The sequence below is a fragment of the Macaca fascicularis genome, chromosome 11, assembly GCF_037993035.2.
Source record: "Macaca fascicularis isolate 582-1 chromosome 11, T2T-MFA8v1.1".
Classification (NCBI taxonomy): domain Eukaryota; kingdom Metazoa; phylum Chordata; class Mammalia; order Primates; family Cercopithecidae; genus Macaca; species Macaca fascicularis.
Genome location: NC_088385.1, coordinates 28,781,535 through 28,799,301, shown reverse-complemented (window position 1 = coordinate 28,799,301; position 17,767 = coordinate 28,781,535). Strand labels below are relative to the sequence as shown.

Here is a 17,767-nt window from a genome sequence, read left to right as displayed (position 1 = left end):
CATTTAAGGTGAGTGGGTCAGATGGATTATTTAAATTTTGTGAAAAGCGTACATAGTTAATTACAAAGAAAAAAAAAAAAACCAACGCTGCCATCCAGCAATTATACTTGTATAAACAGCTATTGATTTACCTTCCTGGCTTTCTTTTTTAAATTTCATGAGCTTCTGAGCCAATAGTAGTATTTTTGCAATTACTGCATCAATAAATGGAAATCTAGATGTATAAATATCAACACCCATGTATGCAATTCATAAGTAGCACATTAAACAATGATTTCGCTATAAGCATATGGGTGTGTTCTCCTTTAGGGAGACCTGAATTTGGGGTGCAGCTGGAAGTTGGGGCTTTGAAGGCAAATAATCCTACGTGAGTTCCTTACTAGATAAGCAGCACAACTTCCCTTCTAAAATGCTTCGCAGATTCTGAGGGTTAGCACCTACCACACTGCCTGGCCCACAGCCGGCATTCAACACGTGGTAGCTATTAAGACATTTTTCCTGTAACAAAAGGGTTGACCACAGAATTCCTTTAAATAGTGATGTGCCATCACAATAATCTCTTATTTATTTATTTATTTATCCATTTATTTATTTTTTTTTCTTTTCCCCTCCCTTGCCCAACAACCTGACTTTTAAAAAGCAACTCTTCCAACCATGTAAAGCTAGACACAGTAGATGGGACAAGGGTTCTGGAGTAGAAAGGTTTGGGTTCAAATGTGGCTCTGCTTCCTACTGTGCTTACATGATCTGAACAATTAAATTTCCTTTAGCCTCAGTCTCCTCATCTGTGGAATAAGAGTAGTATTTCCTTATCTGACAAGGTTGTTCTGAGAGTCACGTGAGAATGTAAAATATAAAAATGTTTGTGAAATTGAAAAGTGCTAGATAATATTATTTGTTTATCAAAATGCCCAGGCTAATAAAGGGGATGTAAAGGAAAACCTTAGCACAATAGATTAGCTTCTTGAAATAAAAAAATGTTTCCAATAATTTTCAGTTAAAAATTACTCTAATTGCTCCCAAAGAAAAACCACACGACACATCTGCAATATTAAAACTGTCCCATGTGTACAAACTGCTTCAAAGGTCACAACACTCTGCCTATCAACTACTTTTAGGAATCTTACTCTTCTCTGAACCTCTGTGTCCTCCTTCATTAACAGGAGGGGTTAGATAAACCAGCAGAGTTCTTTCCAATTCTATCAGCCCAGTGAAGTATCTTTAAAAGGAAAACTGAATCATCACATTATATGAACTAAACAAAAAATTTTAAAGATCCTAATTTATTCATAATTAAAAATAAATCTAATTTTCCAGAGCTTACTGGTACTGCTACCCTCTGAGATTGTCTTAGTAGAAGATTATTTATAATTGCTTTTACTGCCAGTATTTGCTTTTGCTAAATAATGCACATTTAGTACTACTGGGCCAAAAATTCCATCCAGCAGTATAAAAAAGCTTTTTTTTTAAAAAAAGGTAAATGAATAGATTTGATTTTATTATATAAATTGGGTTTTAAATATTTTATATAGGAATTAAATTCCATAATCACTGTTTTTAATACCCATAACTTGGCAGTGCTCTACAAACTCTATTTCCTTCATTTACACAGATTCTGATTCCTCCTGCAAAACTCCTTTTAGTGTATTTGACCACATGGATACATTTAGTTATACCTTGTGTACTATTTTGATGTAATCTTAAAATGAATAAAAAGGAATATCTATCTGTCTATCTATCTATGGCATTTGTAGTTTAAGCTGTATTTGCATTGTAGGACTGTGTGACACTGTCAAGTAATTTTGATCCAACATGGGGTAAAAAAATATTAATTATACTTTTAAATACTGAAGCGACTGAGACTAATCCCAAGAATCATTAAATTTATATACTGAAGAAACTCACATACAGATTTTAATGCATTAATGAAATCTTACTGAATGATTGACATAAATTAAAAGAAAACAGGATAACAGCTTACTTTCACTTAAGAAAGCAGAATACACAACTATGAAGTAACATAACATTGTTGAAAATACACACCAAAACTCAAACAAGGGTCACTCAGAAATTTATGCCCTGAATTCAACCATTTTTTTTTTTTTTTTTTTTGAGACGGAGTCTCGCTCTGTCACCCAGGCTGGAGTGCAGTGGCCAGATCTCAGCTCACTGCAAGCTCCGCCTCCCGGGTTTACGCCATTCTCCTGCCTCAGCCTCCCGAGTAGCTGGGACTACAGGCGCCTGCCACCTCGCCCGGCTAAGTTTTTGTATTTTTAGTAGAGACGGGGTTTCACCGTGTTAGCCAGGATGGTCTCGATCTCCTGACGTCGTGATCCGCCCGTCTCGGCCTCCCAAAGTGCTGGGATTACAGGCTTGAGCCACCGCGCCCGGCCGATTCAACCATTTTTTAAGACTCTTAACAATTTTTATAATTTTAGGAAATTTCTCCTTAGAGTCATAAATCAAAATCATGATTTAAAAGTTACATCTTGCTATTTAGTTAACAAATATATATTGAACACCACATATTTGTCAGAAACAGTGCCAGGCTCCAGAGAAATAGATTCTACTAAACACCTTCATCACCAACCCTCTGGAGTTTTCATTTTAACTGACATTTGATGTCTTCTTCAGTATCAAATCCTCCACACCCCGAAGATGAATATTGGACATTATTCAAAAGAACATGACAAATAAATGACACTAATCTCTTATGAATTTAATGCTAACATATTTTCAGGTTTCTGGACATATGAGAAACAATGTCAGTAACACCTGACTTATTCTTTATCTATGGAGGATAAGCTATCCAACAGCACTGAATTTTTCTGAGAGTAGATACTTTGCTTCTTATCAACATTTTAATGAAAATTTTGTAAAATATATTACACAGTCCAGGATTCTTATGCAAACTCTAGTGAACACAATTAGCTTTTTCCATAATGACTTAGAATTCTTACAGTGAGTGTTGATCTCTCCCTGTAAGATCTCTGTAACAGAACTTACACTTTATTATCTTATAGCCTGTAAAAGGCTTTTGATGCTTTTATATATATCATCTTAGTTAGTTCTGTGAGTTAAGCAATATAGATATTATGATCCTCATCTTATCAGTGAAGAAAAAAAGCTTAAAGAATTTTAAGTAATTTTCTGATGACATTTACTTATTTTTTACTATATTATTTAAGTTCTGAGTGAAACTACTAAAATAACTCTTACCTCACAGTATTTCTTAGAATGACAGTGATACAATAAAAATTACCTGTGAATATACCTGTCAGCCAGTTGTGCATTCAAACCATAGTTACATCATCCACAGTATATTTTCCCAGTGTGTTGATAAGGATATCATGTAATCACAGAATTACTGTCTACTTAGAATTATATGATAAGCTCACTACTACTAAACATAATAAAAACAGTTACAGAGTACCTGTGATTTCCTGGGCATTGTGCTGGTTACATAAAAAAATATAAACCAAAATAAATAGAAGACACGTGTCACTACAAACCAGAAGATTTTGGGAGCTGTTCGTTAACACAGCATAATCTAACCCATCTTAACTGATGCATGCTATGAATTAACATGTATTCACATTCATTAAAATAATATTCTATAGATGTGGAAAATACAGAAGCTAATTAAAATAAAAAATAGACTATTGTTATAAATATTAATATTGTAAATACGTGGAAAATTAATTCACAATACAACAAATGAAAAATGAGACAATGAGACTCAAAACTACAAAAAGCATATGAAGAGTATAATTTCTTAAAAGCTTGTCCATGGGTACACAAAAAACATTGTTTATTGCTAGGAAGTAGAATCATGGGTGATTCTCTTACCGTCTTTGTGTTTTCTAAATTTCAAGATAATCTACAATAAATAATATGACTTTATAAACATAGAAAACTAATAAATTTTAAAATATCTAAAATTGATATTTTACATGTGAAACTAAGAGTTAAATGTGACAACATAAAATACATATTCCTTTCCTTGTCTTCTCAAGGACACCAAATATCAAAAGTACTGTGGATCAGAACTCCTTTCCCTCAATCTCCTTGATTTCTTTCTCTTCCTTCTTTCCTCTCTCATCTTTTGTTAGCCGGACTTTTATTTCTGTGTTAAGCTCTAAGCTGCCTGAGGGCAGAAATACATCCTTGTCATATTTTTGGTTTGAGATACTGTAAAAGCAAATGCATTTTCGCCACTGTAACTTGAGACAGATGATCTGTCAAAGGCTTTCTGTTTCACTTAGATTTGACAAGCAGTTTAGACTCTGAAAAAAATATATTTCCGAGACATTTTACAGGGGAAACAAAGTAGAACATTTAAATTGGGAATGCTTCAGAAAGCTCAGGGTGTACAGTGACAAACTCTGAGTGCACTCTTGCAGGGCAGTTGAACCACTTCATGACAAGAAGAGGTTTCAACTAAGGTTTCACTTTTAGTTATTCTGTCATCATTTCAGCATGTGTCCCACATCCATCACCTAAATCTAATCTGTCAAGGTTGTCAGATTAGTGTAGAAAAGATTTCTTCCTATAGTAGTAGATAAATTCAACATCTTTCATCAAACTATGTTGTTTTTAGCTCTTTGCTAATACAATTTGATTGATTAGTAGCATGAAGAAAACGTTAGCTGTCATATATATATTTGCAGGTTGACATCTTGTGTGCATATTTTCATAGTAAGTCATTTTGATAGTTTCTATGGTTTCCTAAAAATAATTTTAACTATCCAGAAAAAAACCAGTAACTCCTAATCAAGAATACTATGTGTGTGTGTGTGTGTGTGTGTGTGTGTGTGTGTGTGTGTGTGTAGTGCCCCTATGAGGCAAAGACGTGCACTTAAACCTAAGAAACCAGTCTACAAGTTCCTTCGCTATAGATTCCTGACAGCCACCTGTGGTTCTGTTCATCAGTCCACGCTCTACTAATAATCCAGCTAGCCACTTACTGTGTTAGGCCTTGGATGTTCTGGGGTTGCTTTTCAGAGGGGCAATTTTCTCTAATTAACAAGCCCTCACCACAGAAACCAGAACCCACAGCTTTTGGCTATTTGCCAGTGGAGTCATCTCTAGATGAATTCTGAATTCAGTGAAGTATTTATGATACAGAAAGAGTTGTTTGGCCAAGTTTGGAGGAATATCATAAAACATTTGTATTCAAGTTGTCAACTTTTCAAAACAGCTCCTGGATTGAGTTATTGAGAAAGTAAAAGTGGGAGGGTAGATGAGTTAAAATGTCTTTTTGGCTTGTTCACAAGTATATACTCTGTAGTCCCAGGGGGTAAGCACATACATGGTACCTCTGGGCCTTTTTCCCTCGAAATTCTGTGTAAAAAGTGTGATTATGGACAGATGCAGCTTATGGCACTACTCAACTACTTTGACTTTTGCAAAAAACTACTCTTTCTTTTTTTAGTACTGTTCATGGCTTAATTCTCAAATATAACAAGGAAAGCCAGGTTTGACAATTAATAAACGTATTCTTCACTAAGAAAATAAGCTGTGTACTTTAATTCAAATAAATTAAGTGAAGCTCTTAATAGGGACAATTACTAAATAAGCTTGAAGAATATGAAAAAATTAAATGCCTTAATTTTCTCCTCCTTAATAATTAAACTTAAGTCTACATATATATGATTCCCAAATGCAAAAAGAGTTTCACTGGATGTGAAAGCCCAGAATTTTCAGCATTGCCGCAATATATTCGTGTGTGATAGTGTTTAAGGAAAAATCAAAAGATGTCACTATTAGAAGAAAGTCTCTGTCTTGTATAGGGCACTGTAAACCTCTGACAGTGCACCTGCCACATCACAGGTGGCACAATCTTCTCCACCAAATGCTAAAGTGCCTTGGCAACAGTATGACTCATTTCAATGCTGAGCTAACTGACATGCTTCCAACATAAACTGGCAAGACATAAAATCAACTTTTGATAAGGAGCTCAAAGACAAAGAGGCCCTGAGCACTTAGCATAGTGCTGGTCACACAGCTTCCTCTTAATACATGTTTGTTAAATGAAAGATTTAAGATGCAAATATAAACTTGGACCCATATTGCTGGTTTTACTGATGCAGGTGTTCACGCCCTCGTCATTTAAGGCAACTAAACATACATAAACTATGATGAAGATAAGCTTAAAATAAACAAGAAGAAAGGGTAAAACATGGTAGGAGAATAACACGAAGCCAAGAGCTATGCTTCATCTTCACTATATAATAGGATTTTATTTTTAATTTAATTTTATTGATTGATTGAGACCGAGTTTCGCTCTGTCACTCAAGCTGTAGTGCAGTGGCATGATCCCGGCTCACTGCAATCTCCGTCTCCTGGGTTCAAGAAATTCTCCTTTCTCAGTCTATAACTAGGATTACAGGTGTGTGCCACCACGCCTGGCTAATTTTTGTAGTTTTATTAAAGACGGGTTTGACCACGTTTGCCAGGCTGGTCTTGAACTCCTGACCTCAAGTGATCTGCCCGCCTCAGTCTCCCAAAGTGCTAGGATCACAGGCATGAGCCACCGTGCCCGGCCAATCATAAGATTTTAAAAGTATATATTATCTTTCCAGTGAAGAACGATGTTATTTCATTTGTTGTATTTTCTAAAAGTATGGAGAAATAAACAGTAAGTGGGATTTTTCCTAATGACGGATTCTGGGAACCAAGAATCTAAATTCTTAATCTGGGTCTAAATTTTGGCTCAAGGAAACATCTGTAGTTTCAGAAGTCATTGTTTGGGCTGAACAACAGGAGAGGAGAAGGCGGTGTACGTGCTAACTCAGGGTTAGTAAAATCTAGGGGTGTCAGAGAAGCATCATTATCACAGATTTACCTAAACACTGGCAAACTGTAATAAGTACAAGTGTGCCTGTGAGACTTATTATGGAACCAAATGAACAAAATCCATTAGAAATCTATATTTAAAACAAACACATACAACGAAAGGAAGCATAATGTACTTTTCTCAGATACTCACAGAGTTCACTTACCTATTGCTTGAGCTAAGGCTATGACAACCTCCTGGCAAGTTGTGACTTCAGTGACTCCACAAACAATCCTCTGAACTCCATCCACCCATACTTTAAGTTCCATGGTGCAGCAGCCAGTCACTCAAGGGCCCTGAGAGTGGTCATCAGGGTGTTAGGTCATGTCTCTAGCTGCAGGAACACGGAGTGAAGAAGGTTGAGTCTGTGGAGTCAGCTAAAAAAAGGGCAAAAAATCACTTGTAATAAAATGAATCAACATTTCTTCTAGTAAGCATGTAAGTATTACACAAAACCAATTTTAACATATCATAATCTTACTGAAGTACACAGGCTTCTTTTACAGAAATGAATTAAGCAACACAAATGTAACTACAGTCACCTATCATGACACTGTTTCATGTTACAACTATTTTTTATAATAATTTTAATCATGAACTCTTGCTCCATTAGGTTAAAAATTCCTATTTAGTTGCCAAGCCCTATTCGCGTTGTTTTTCTGTCCTGTTTTTTCTTTCTGGATTATTTCATTAGGGTAATTTCTGAGGCAAAAATAAAGAAAAAAAGTTTGTCATTTTAGGAATTATCAATAAAATTGAACCAATTTGCAGTGCTTTGCCAATACTGAGTATTAATAAATTTAAGAACAGTTGTCAAGGTATCTTACTCAGTTCACATTCGTGATTAAAAAAAAAAAAAGAAAGAAACTGCTACCTGCCTGCCTTCCTAATATTTTTTTCCCTTATTATGTCACTCTCTCTTCTCATGTATGATGTCTTGACAACTGTTTTTAATGTGTCCCTTGCCTCCCTCTCCTCACAGGACAAAGAGTGTCTTCCCCGCTGAAATGCCAACACCAGGCACAGCATAAGGACAGGCGGGTAAAAAATCTTAGTTGAAGGAAACGAATTCCTTTGACGACCAACAATATATCCTCATGTATGAACTGTTTATCATTTTCTCACTTAACTGGGTTTGACAGTTTTCTTAAATTACAAGAGTTATTCAAAAATTATAAACACTAACCCTTTGTTCTACTTGCTGTTGTTTACCCAGTATTTGATTTTGTATTTGGCTGCGTTATATGCCAAGCAGAAATTTTTACTTTGTCATATAGTCAAACCAAATATTCTTTATTTCCTACATTGATAAGAATGTTACTCGCATGCTAAAAATGATCACAATTCTTTTTCCTGTGGGTTTAAAAAAATCTCAACTCTTCCTATGTAAATTCTCTAATCAATCTACAATTTTTTGTTTGTCCATTGTTTTGTGGTCTTCCCACATCTTTGTTGTTTTTACAAAAGAACGTTAAAATTCAGGAGATGTAATAAACATTGATTTAATTAAGAGAATATTTGGATTTGTTTATAGGTTTACAGTGGCACTGGTATTACAGAATTAATGGCTTATTTAAAAGCTTATTTTAAAAACACTAAAAATTTTTCTTGTAAAACAGTAGTTACTACAAACAGTGGCTTAGTCCTTTGCACATTCTTTTAAAAGACCTAAGACAGTTCTAGGCCATCTGGTCACCTAGATAGATGAGTCAGAACACATGCAAGGGGAAGGAGAATAAACCTAATTACTTTCTCCAGAGAAGGTACACAAATCCTTTTTGTCATCCTAAAAACAAGGAAGGCCTGCCTGAACATTAATCTCTTAGCAAGTTGCTTTAGCTCTCGGCATACAACACAGCATAGGTTTCATTACCCCCATATGAAGAAAGAAGGGGCCACCTTGCCAATGACAAGCTGAATCCGTAACTGTGTTCCTCAGTTATAAGGGCCTGCGAGATGTTAAAGTTACTGGGGATAAAAGGCTTCCAAAGTTAAAGAAATGTAAGAAAGCCAGTAAATAAAGTTAAACAAGTTCCTTTACAGCTAGACTTCTCTGGAGACTTTAACAGGCTGGTGTGAATTTAAATTTCAAAGGAGAGTTTTATATGCTGCCCAACCTAGAGAATGTTTAAGAAAACAGAAAAGTTCTGACTTGTTTCCTCTACTGCAAGGCATTCTATTTACTAAAAATAGAATATGTTTTATTCTTTCTGGGGATAAAATTAAGGTATCAAAAATGGCCAAAGATTAATATATTGCTTTATTAAATTTTTGTGAAAGCTGGATTAAAGTCTATGTAAAGTGCCTTATTATTCATTAAAAGATCTTAAACTTGGGAAATCAAGCAAGAAAGGGTACAGATCTCATTAAAGTCCCCCCGCCACCAAGAAACCCATCATTTAAAACGATCCTATGGGACTTCCCCCCCCCCCAATTGTGGAAGAAAACATAAGCTCTATCCTTTTAACACATTTTAAAGTACATGATACAGTATTATTAACTACAGGCACCATATTGGACAGCAGATCTCTAGAACTTACTCATTTTGTGTAACTGAAACTTTAGACCCCTTCAACAAGCAACTGCCCATTTCGCCCTGTCCGCAGCCCCCAACAACTTCCATTCTAGTCTCCGTTTCTATAAATCTGACGTTAGGTATCTCACAGAAGTTTTACATTCCTTTTTAGACTTTAGCATACTGCCACATATTTTCCTATCTGAATTATCGTTGTTTCACTTTGAACTTTTAATCATATATTGAATCATTAATTCAACATAGTATTGGAAATGCAGGCCAAGGCAAGCAGGCAAGAGAAAAAATTAAAGTGTAGTCAAATGGGGAGAGAGGAAGTCAAATTGTCTTTCTTTGCAGATGACAAGATCCAACATCTGGAAAACACCGTCGTCTCAGCTCAAAAGCTTCTTAAGATGATAAGCAACTTCAGTCAAGTCTCAAGATACAAAATCGATTGGCAAAAATCAACAGCATTCCTACACACCAATAACAGGCCAGCAGAGAGCCAAATTATGAATGAGCTCCCATTCACAATTGTTACACAGAGAAGAAAATAACCAGGAATACAGCTAACAAGGGAAGTGAAGGACCTCTTCAAGGAGGACTACAAGCCACTGTTAAAGGAAATCAAAGATGATACAAACAAATGGAAAAACATTCCATGCTCATGAATAGGAAGAATCAATATCATGAAAATGGCCATTCTGCCCAAAGTAATTTATAGATTCAATGCTATTCCCATTAAACTACCACATTCTTCACAGAACTAGAATAAACTATTTAAAAATTCATATGGAACCAAAAAAGAACCCAAATAGCCAAGACACTCCTCAGCAAAAAGAACAAAGTCGGAGTCATCACGCCACCCAACTTCAAACTATACTACAAGGCAACAGTAACCAAAACAGCATGGTACTTATAGCAAAACAGACCCACAGACCAATGGAACAGAATACAGAACTCAGAAATGAGACTGCACACCTACAACCAACTGATCTTCAACATACATGACAAAAACAAGCAATGGGGAAAGGATTCCCTATTTAATATATGGTGCTGGGTGAACTGGCTAGCCATATGCAGAAAATTGAAACTGGACCCCTTCCTTACACCTTATACAAAAATTGACTTAAGATGGATTAAAGACTTAAATGTAAACCCCAAAACTATAAAAGCCCTAGAAGAAAATCTAGGCAATATCACTGAGGACACAGACATGGGCAAAGATTTCATGAAAAATACCAAAAACAGTTCCAACAAAAGCAAAAATTGACAAATGGGATCCAACTAAAGATCCTTTGCACAGCAAAAGAAACTATCATCAGAGTCAAAAGACAACCTATGGAATGGGAGAAAAATTTTGCAATCTATCCATCTGACAAAGGTCTAATATCCCGAGTCTACAAGGAATTTAAACAAATTTACAAGAACAAAAAATAACCCCATTAAAAAGTGGGCAAAGGACATGAACAGACACTTCTCAAAAGAAAACATAGATGTAGCCAACAAACATATGAAAAAAGCTCAACATCACTGATCATTAGAGAAATGCAAATCAAAACCACAATGAGATATTTAAAAGTCCAGAAATAACAGAGGCTGGCAAGGTTGTGGAGAAAAAGGAACATTTTTACATTGTTCCTTTTTTACATTGTAAAAATTTTTTTTTACATTTTTTTTTACATTTTTACATTGTAAATTGTTTACAATTTACATGAGAGTGTAAATTAGTTCAACCATTGTAGTGTGGCAATTCCTCAAAGATCTAGATGTGGAAATACCATTTGACCCAGCAATCCCATTACTGGGTATATACCCAAAAGAATATAAATCACTCTATTATAAAGATACATGCACATGTATGCTCACTGCAGCACTATTCACAATAGCAAAGACATGGAATCAACCCAAATGTCTATCAATGATAGACTGGATAAAGAAAATGTAGCACATGTACAACATGGAATACTATGTAGCCATAAAAAGGAATAAGATCATGTCCTTTGCAGGGACATGGATGGAGCTAGAAGCCTATTATCCTGAGCCAACTAATACAGGAACAGAAAAACAAATACTGCATGTTCTCACTTATAAGTGGGAGCTGAATGATGAGAACACATGGATACATGGAGCGGGGACAACATACACTGGGGCTTATTGTGGGGTGGGGAGGGAGAGTATCAGAAAGAATCGCTAGTGGTTGCTGGGCTTAATACTTAGGTGATGGGTTGACCTGGGTAGTAAACCACCATGGCACACATTTACCTAGGTAACAAACCTGTACATCCTGCTCATATATCCCAGAACTTAAAAATTGAAAAAAAAAAAAAGAAAAAAGAAAAAAGAAAAATAGAAAAGCAAGTTTAAACCATGAAAAAAATCATGGCATTATTCATGAAGTCATCCGAAGAGCCCATCTCTCCACCTTCCCAGCAGAAGCCCCCAGTAACCCCCTCTAGGAGCTGTAACCCTGATCTTTCCTTTATATCAACTCCAAGAGTTCTATGTCCAGCCCCAGAACTAGACTACAGAGGAAAATGGAAGTCCTACAATGTAGGTGCGTGTGGTGGATCGGTCATCGTTCAGACTAAAGACCTAGGAAGCAAAAGGACATTCCAATTGGAATTTGGAATATATTTTTCCATGGAAACAGTGATGCAGGTAGAAGGAAGGTTCTACTGCAAAGGTTTCAATATAGTTCAGTTATTGTTTTCATTATGAGGTTTCTAGATGCAAGTCACTATTATTTTAATAATTTTTACAATGAAGCACTACTAGGCTTATTCACTAACATGCTACCAGGGAGTATTCTTTAGCTAAGGACCATTTATTGTCATAATATCCTCCTGGAACTGAGCATTTGCATCTGTGGAAACATATTATCTCAAGATCAATGCTTTCTTAAAGGAATTACAGCCATTCTCCATTATTTGCAGATTCCGTATTTGTGAAATCTGCCCAGTTGCTAAAATTTTGTTTGCAATCCCAAAATCACTATCTGTGGTGCTTTCAGGGTTATTTGTGGATATGCATAGAGTGTGAAAGTTTTGAGCTGCCTGACACACACATTCCCAGCTGAGACTGAACAAGGTGACGTTGTCTTTGTGTTTCAGCTCTCGTACTGTCAACATGTGTCCTTTCTCAGTCTATTTGGTGCCATGTTTTTTGTGAGTTTTGTTGGTGGGATTTCGCCATTTGAAATGGCCCCCAAGCATAGTGCTGAAGTGGTGTCCAGGGTTTCTCAGGCAAGAAGGCTGCGATGTGCCTCATGGGGAAAAAATATGTATTATGTAAGCTTTGTTTAGGCACGAGTTACAGTGCTGTTGGGTGTGGGTTCAACATTAATGAATCATTAAGCACTCAGTTGAGTTTCTTATTCAAAGCCCATCTCCAGATAGTTTATTGACAATTATATGTTTCTCAACCATATGCAATGTTAAAACTCTCTGACTGAAACAGAGACTTCCCTCATACCCAGAGGTGTTCATCAACAGTGCATAAAACAGTATTGGAAATCTTTTGGAGGTACAATATTTTGTAGAATAACTAAAGAATAGCATTTATTTCTGAATTAACAATTTGAGTAAATTTTGGCCTGTCAATATTTATATTTATTGCATAATAAATATAAATATAAATGTTTATATTTAATGTTTATTAAATAAATTAAAACGGAAAAACACACATAAAGCAAAGTTATGTATTGATGGGTTACCAAAAATGTTGTGACCAGAAACTCCCTGAAAACTAACAGGAATATTCATTATTAAATTGAACAAGCTCATGTTCTTTCTTCTACTATTCATTACCCTCAGGTGCCAGCATTCACACATGCCCAGTGATTTAACACTCTCAAACATTACACACTTGAGTATTCGACAATTGTGGAAATAAATGGCACAAGTGCTTATTACATGCGAGGCACTGTGCACCATGTTTCCTTTATTCCTCACCACATAATTCATCAAGTTAGATAGGATTAGTCTCATTTCAACATGAGAAACGTGAGTCTCAGAGAGCTTCAATAACTTTTTCCAGTGTCAAAAAAATCTAGTAATTTGGGACACATATTTGAAATTTGGCTGAACACAGAAACTAAAGAATAAATAAGGCTAGGATTCCCCAAAAGGATTCACTATACCCAATAAATGTTTTTTAGAAATGTCCTAAACCACCCTAAGAAATCTTATCTTTAATCACCTGGAAACTGGTTTTTGTCAATAAAAAACAATCAGACAACATATACAAACTTGTCATTTCAAAAGAAAGAAAAGAGGTGCTAAATCATGCTAAAAAAAAAAACTGCAAAGAATGAATTAAGTCAAAGAATCAATTAATCCAAAGAATCTATGAAAAACACACGCCAGCAAAACGAGCATCTGATGCTCAGGTTCCTTTTTCAGCATCAATGAATTATTCCTTCAGTTTTGGAAAATCACATCCAGCTTTATTTCTACAGAATTCTAAATAAAATGTGTCTGAACATACACATTAATTTTAACTCCTGTCTTAAACACAAAGCAAAATTTCTTGGAGATTTCCTGCATTTTCATTAAATTCACACTATTAAAATATATGTTCTGGAATAAGCCATTTTGTTTGAGGCAATATTGATTAGTGGAAACAAGATGCACCAAGGTTCAAATCCCAAGTCTACTACTTCTTGTGTGATTTGAGTCAAGATGCATATTTTTCCAGGCGGCAGTTGTAAGAAATGGAATGAAATAATGTCTTTTCAAATTGTACCTTATCTAGTACAGGGCTTGGCACACAGTTTGAATTCAAGACTTAGGTCTGGGTACGGAAGTGAAAGTTCTAACTTAAAAAGTATAAACTTTTTTATGGAAGGACAAATCAACAGCAATGCAAATTTTCAGAAACATTTATACTAATAAGAGCATCTGAAAATAAAGACGTTTTAGGTTATTAATCCACATACCTAAGAGCAGCAGCACATTCAAAAATTGTAAGTAGATATTAGAAATGGTAATTCATATTTTAAAATTTCAGTCACATCTAGTATAAAAGATGCTATGAATTGGCCAAGTGCAGTGGCTCACGCCTGTAATTCCAGCACTTTGGGAGGCCGAGGCGGCGGATCACGAGGTCAAGAGATCGAGACCATCCCGGCTAACATGGTGAAACCCCGTTTCTACTAAAAATACAAAAAATTAGCTGGGTGTCGTGGTGGGCGCTTGTAGTACCAGCTACTTGGGAGGCTGAGGCAGGAGAATGGCGTGAACCTGGGAGGCAGAGCTTGCAGTGAGCCAAGATCACATGCCACTGCAATCCAGCCTGGGGCAAGACTCTGTCTCAAAAAACAAAACAAAACAAAAAAAATGGTATGAATCAAGTTAAAATTATTGGTATGAGAATACTGATCCTTCTATTAAGAATTACGTCTTTTCCTTAGGATAAACTTTTTAAATGAATATAACTAGTAACTTTAGTTTTTCATTTAGCATCAACTTTAAACTGAATGCTATAAGGGTACTCAGTTGAGTTTCTTATTAAAAGCCCATCTCCAGAAAGCTTATTGACAATTATATTTTTTCAACCATATACTTTGTTAAGAGCTCTATGACTTTCAAGTAGAGACTTCTCTCATACCCAGCAGGGTTAATAAACAGTGCATAAAACAGCAGTGAAAATCTTTTGGGAGTACAATATTCTGCAGAATAACTAAAGGATGACACTTATTTCTAAATTAACAATTTGAGCAAGTTTTTACCTGTCAATTAAAGTTCACCATGGAAATATAAGATTTTTATGTAGTAACTGTAATTCAAGAAAAAGCAAAATCTTTATGTAAAATTACCTGTTTTAGAAAACCAAGAGATATGTTTTCAATAATCAAAAGCTTGTCTCAAAAATTAGCCCAGCTTCAGAATAATTCCTCTAACTAATCTAATCTACTAACCAACACCACTAAAAAAGTCATTTCTTCCCATTCCTTCCAAGTTACGTTTTGTAAAATCATTCTAATACCCCAAGGAAACACAAGAACACGCTTATTAGACTGATTTCTTCTTTGACGTCTATCTGACAGAAGAACACTTACAAAGCAAGTATTTAGCTTGGGATTTTAAGCCCAGAACATCATACCTTAAAAAAGGTGAGGGAGAGCTGGGCGCAGTGGTTCACGCCTGTAATCCCAGCACTTTGGGAGGCCAAGGCAGACAGATCACCTGAGGTCAGGAGTTCGAGACCAGCCTGGCCAATATGGTGAAACCCTGTCTCTACTGAAAACACAAAAAATTAGCTTGGTGTGGTGGTGGGCACCTGTAATCCCAGCTACTAGGGAGGCTGAGGCAGGAGAATCGCTTGAACCCAAGAAGTGGAGGTTGTGGTGAGCCGAGAACGCACCATTGCACTTCAGCCTGGGCAACAAGAGTGAAACTGTCTCAAAAAAAAAAAAAAAAAAAAAAAAAAAAGGTGAGGGAGGAAGAAGGAACAGAGAGTCCAGAAAGCCATGAGTGGCATGAAAAAATGGCCACTTGGGAGGTATGAAAAATGAAAACAGTAGAAAGGAATGGAGAGCAACACACAGAGTGTACAATTCAGTCTCGGTCAAGGCTTCCAATGGCCCCGTAGCCCTTATTACAAGCCAATCCCTGATGGGCCCAATCTCTCCAGTATTAGCAGCTCTGAGCCAATTCTAACTGGGATGCCACCATTCCATACAAATGCCATTATTCTCGGCATATGCATCTTTCTACTCTTTTTTCCCCCTCCTCTACCACTCCAGCTTTGCTATATTTTTCTTGCCAAGTCATAAACCTACCAACAACACTCAAAAATACATTTGGTTCTACCTGGTGAAGGCTCTAAAGAAGCTTTCAAGCTTCTCATACCTAAAGATGTCAGGGATGGGTCAATGATGGTACTTTCTCCAGGCAAGTGAAAGGTTATTCATTTCAGAGTTCACGGAAACCAAATGGATCAGCACAGTGCACAGTGAGTGTTTTTAATTTTATGCTGCCTCAGCATCCATTTTTAAATATAAGTCAGCCTGGCTCAATTGCCCTTGACACAGTTTCCAGTACTACAGCCTACTCAAATGGTTCCAGCCAGTAGCCAGGGATAAAAACTTGGAGGTAATTCTCATGCCTCATGGACTGGGCTTCCCGCTTTCCAGCTGCTTCCTTTAAATGGATCCTTCAGGCATCTGCCTGTGACTTACATTTCATTATCAAAAATAGAATGCTACTTGCCAGCTCCCTTTCTCTCTCTACCTGCTTGCGACCTGACCTACCTACACGTGGCCTCCAGGCATGCTGTGTACCCCCCAGGGTCTGTAAGTACTACAGACTCTTAAACTTTCACAGTGTGGCTGTCTTTGAAGCCATGCCTGCGATCTGACCCGATGGCAGGGCAGCCCTGAAGGGACCCAGGCAGGGGGATCCCCTGCTAGTGCTCTTTTGTCCAGGTCTCTCTGCTGCTGGAGACTGTAGTTACCAGCTAAGTCAACACAGTTTCCTTCAAAGCATTAATATGTCTCACCTTTCATAGCTGGCAGCCCACTGGCCATCAACTAGTACAGCCATTTCACTGAATGCAGAAGGCTGAGGCCTGGCCAGGTTATACACAGGATCAAGGTCCCATGCACAGGTGACAGCAGAGCCAATCTTTGCACAAAACTAATTTAGATTATTCAGAAAACTGAAATTAAATTATTTTACATATATTTAAATAAATAAAGTGCCCAGTACAGATGTCGAGGGAGTTGCCACTCTCAAGAATTCTAGTTAAAACAGATCATAAAATGAGTTATTATTGATACAAGAACATTAGCAAGAAAAAACTACGTGTGGTCTGTTCTTGCTAATTTTCTTAAATGTTTATGGAAGGTGGAACAACATGGGACTTTACAATTTGACTTTCCCGGCACAAAATCTCGTAAATAAGAAATATAAAAATAATATACCATTGGGCTCCATTTCTTGCCGCAGTATTATAAAAAAGGAACATAAAAAGCCATCTGTTTTGCAATTATACTTTCTGTTAGGATCCCAGACTACTTTGCAACCCTTCAGAGATGGTTTGAGGCATGCGTGTAGTGCCAAGTTCTATGATGGTTTAATTCTTGTTAAAGCTCTCAGAACTGGGATTAGAGACCACACTCTCAAAGTCTTCATGTGAAAATCCCTGAGCTCTGCCATCAATTAAATTATGCTTTCTACTACATGTGCTATTTCATGGTTTTCTTTCACAAATCATGAGAAAACTGGCAGTGAGTATAATACACTCCTATGGAAAAACAAAATTAGTGAAAACTTGGTGATATTTTAAGGTAGATTTAAGTATAACTGTATCTGTGATATTTCTCTTTAAGTAGGTACACATTGGTACCTTCATCGAAAACCAACTAGCCAAATGGTAACCTCTTGCTTTTACTGAATTTGGCAACAAGA

At 36.4% G+C, this 17,767-nt stretch overlaps 1 protein-coding gene across 3 annotated transcripts in view; it reads right to left on the bottom strand.

Annotated features, from left to right (window-relative positions):
* The window catches only part of RASSF8 (Ras association domain family member 8), a 116,227-nt gene that overhangs the window by 9,610 nt on the left and 88,850 nt on the right, over positions 1-17,767 (bottom strand). The window contains exon 3 of one of the 3 annotated variants that reach the window (XM_045364890.3): positions 7,005-7,215. In XM_045364890.3, the coding sequence (XP_045220825.1) occupies positions 7,005-7,107 (103 nt within the window). In that variant the 5' untranslated portion in view covers positions 7,108-7,215. Of the gene's footprint in view, positions 1-6,991; positions 7,216-17,767 lie in introns of those variants that run through there. The other 2 variants (XM_045364889.3, XM_074006444.1) reach the window with 2 other exon arrangements.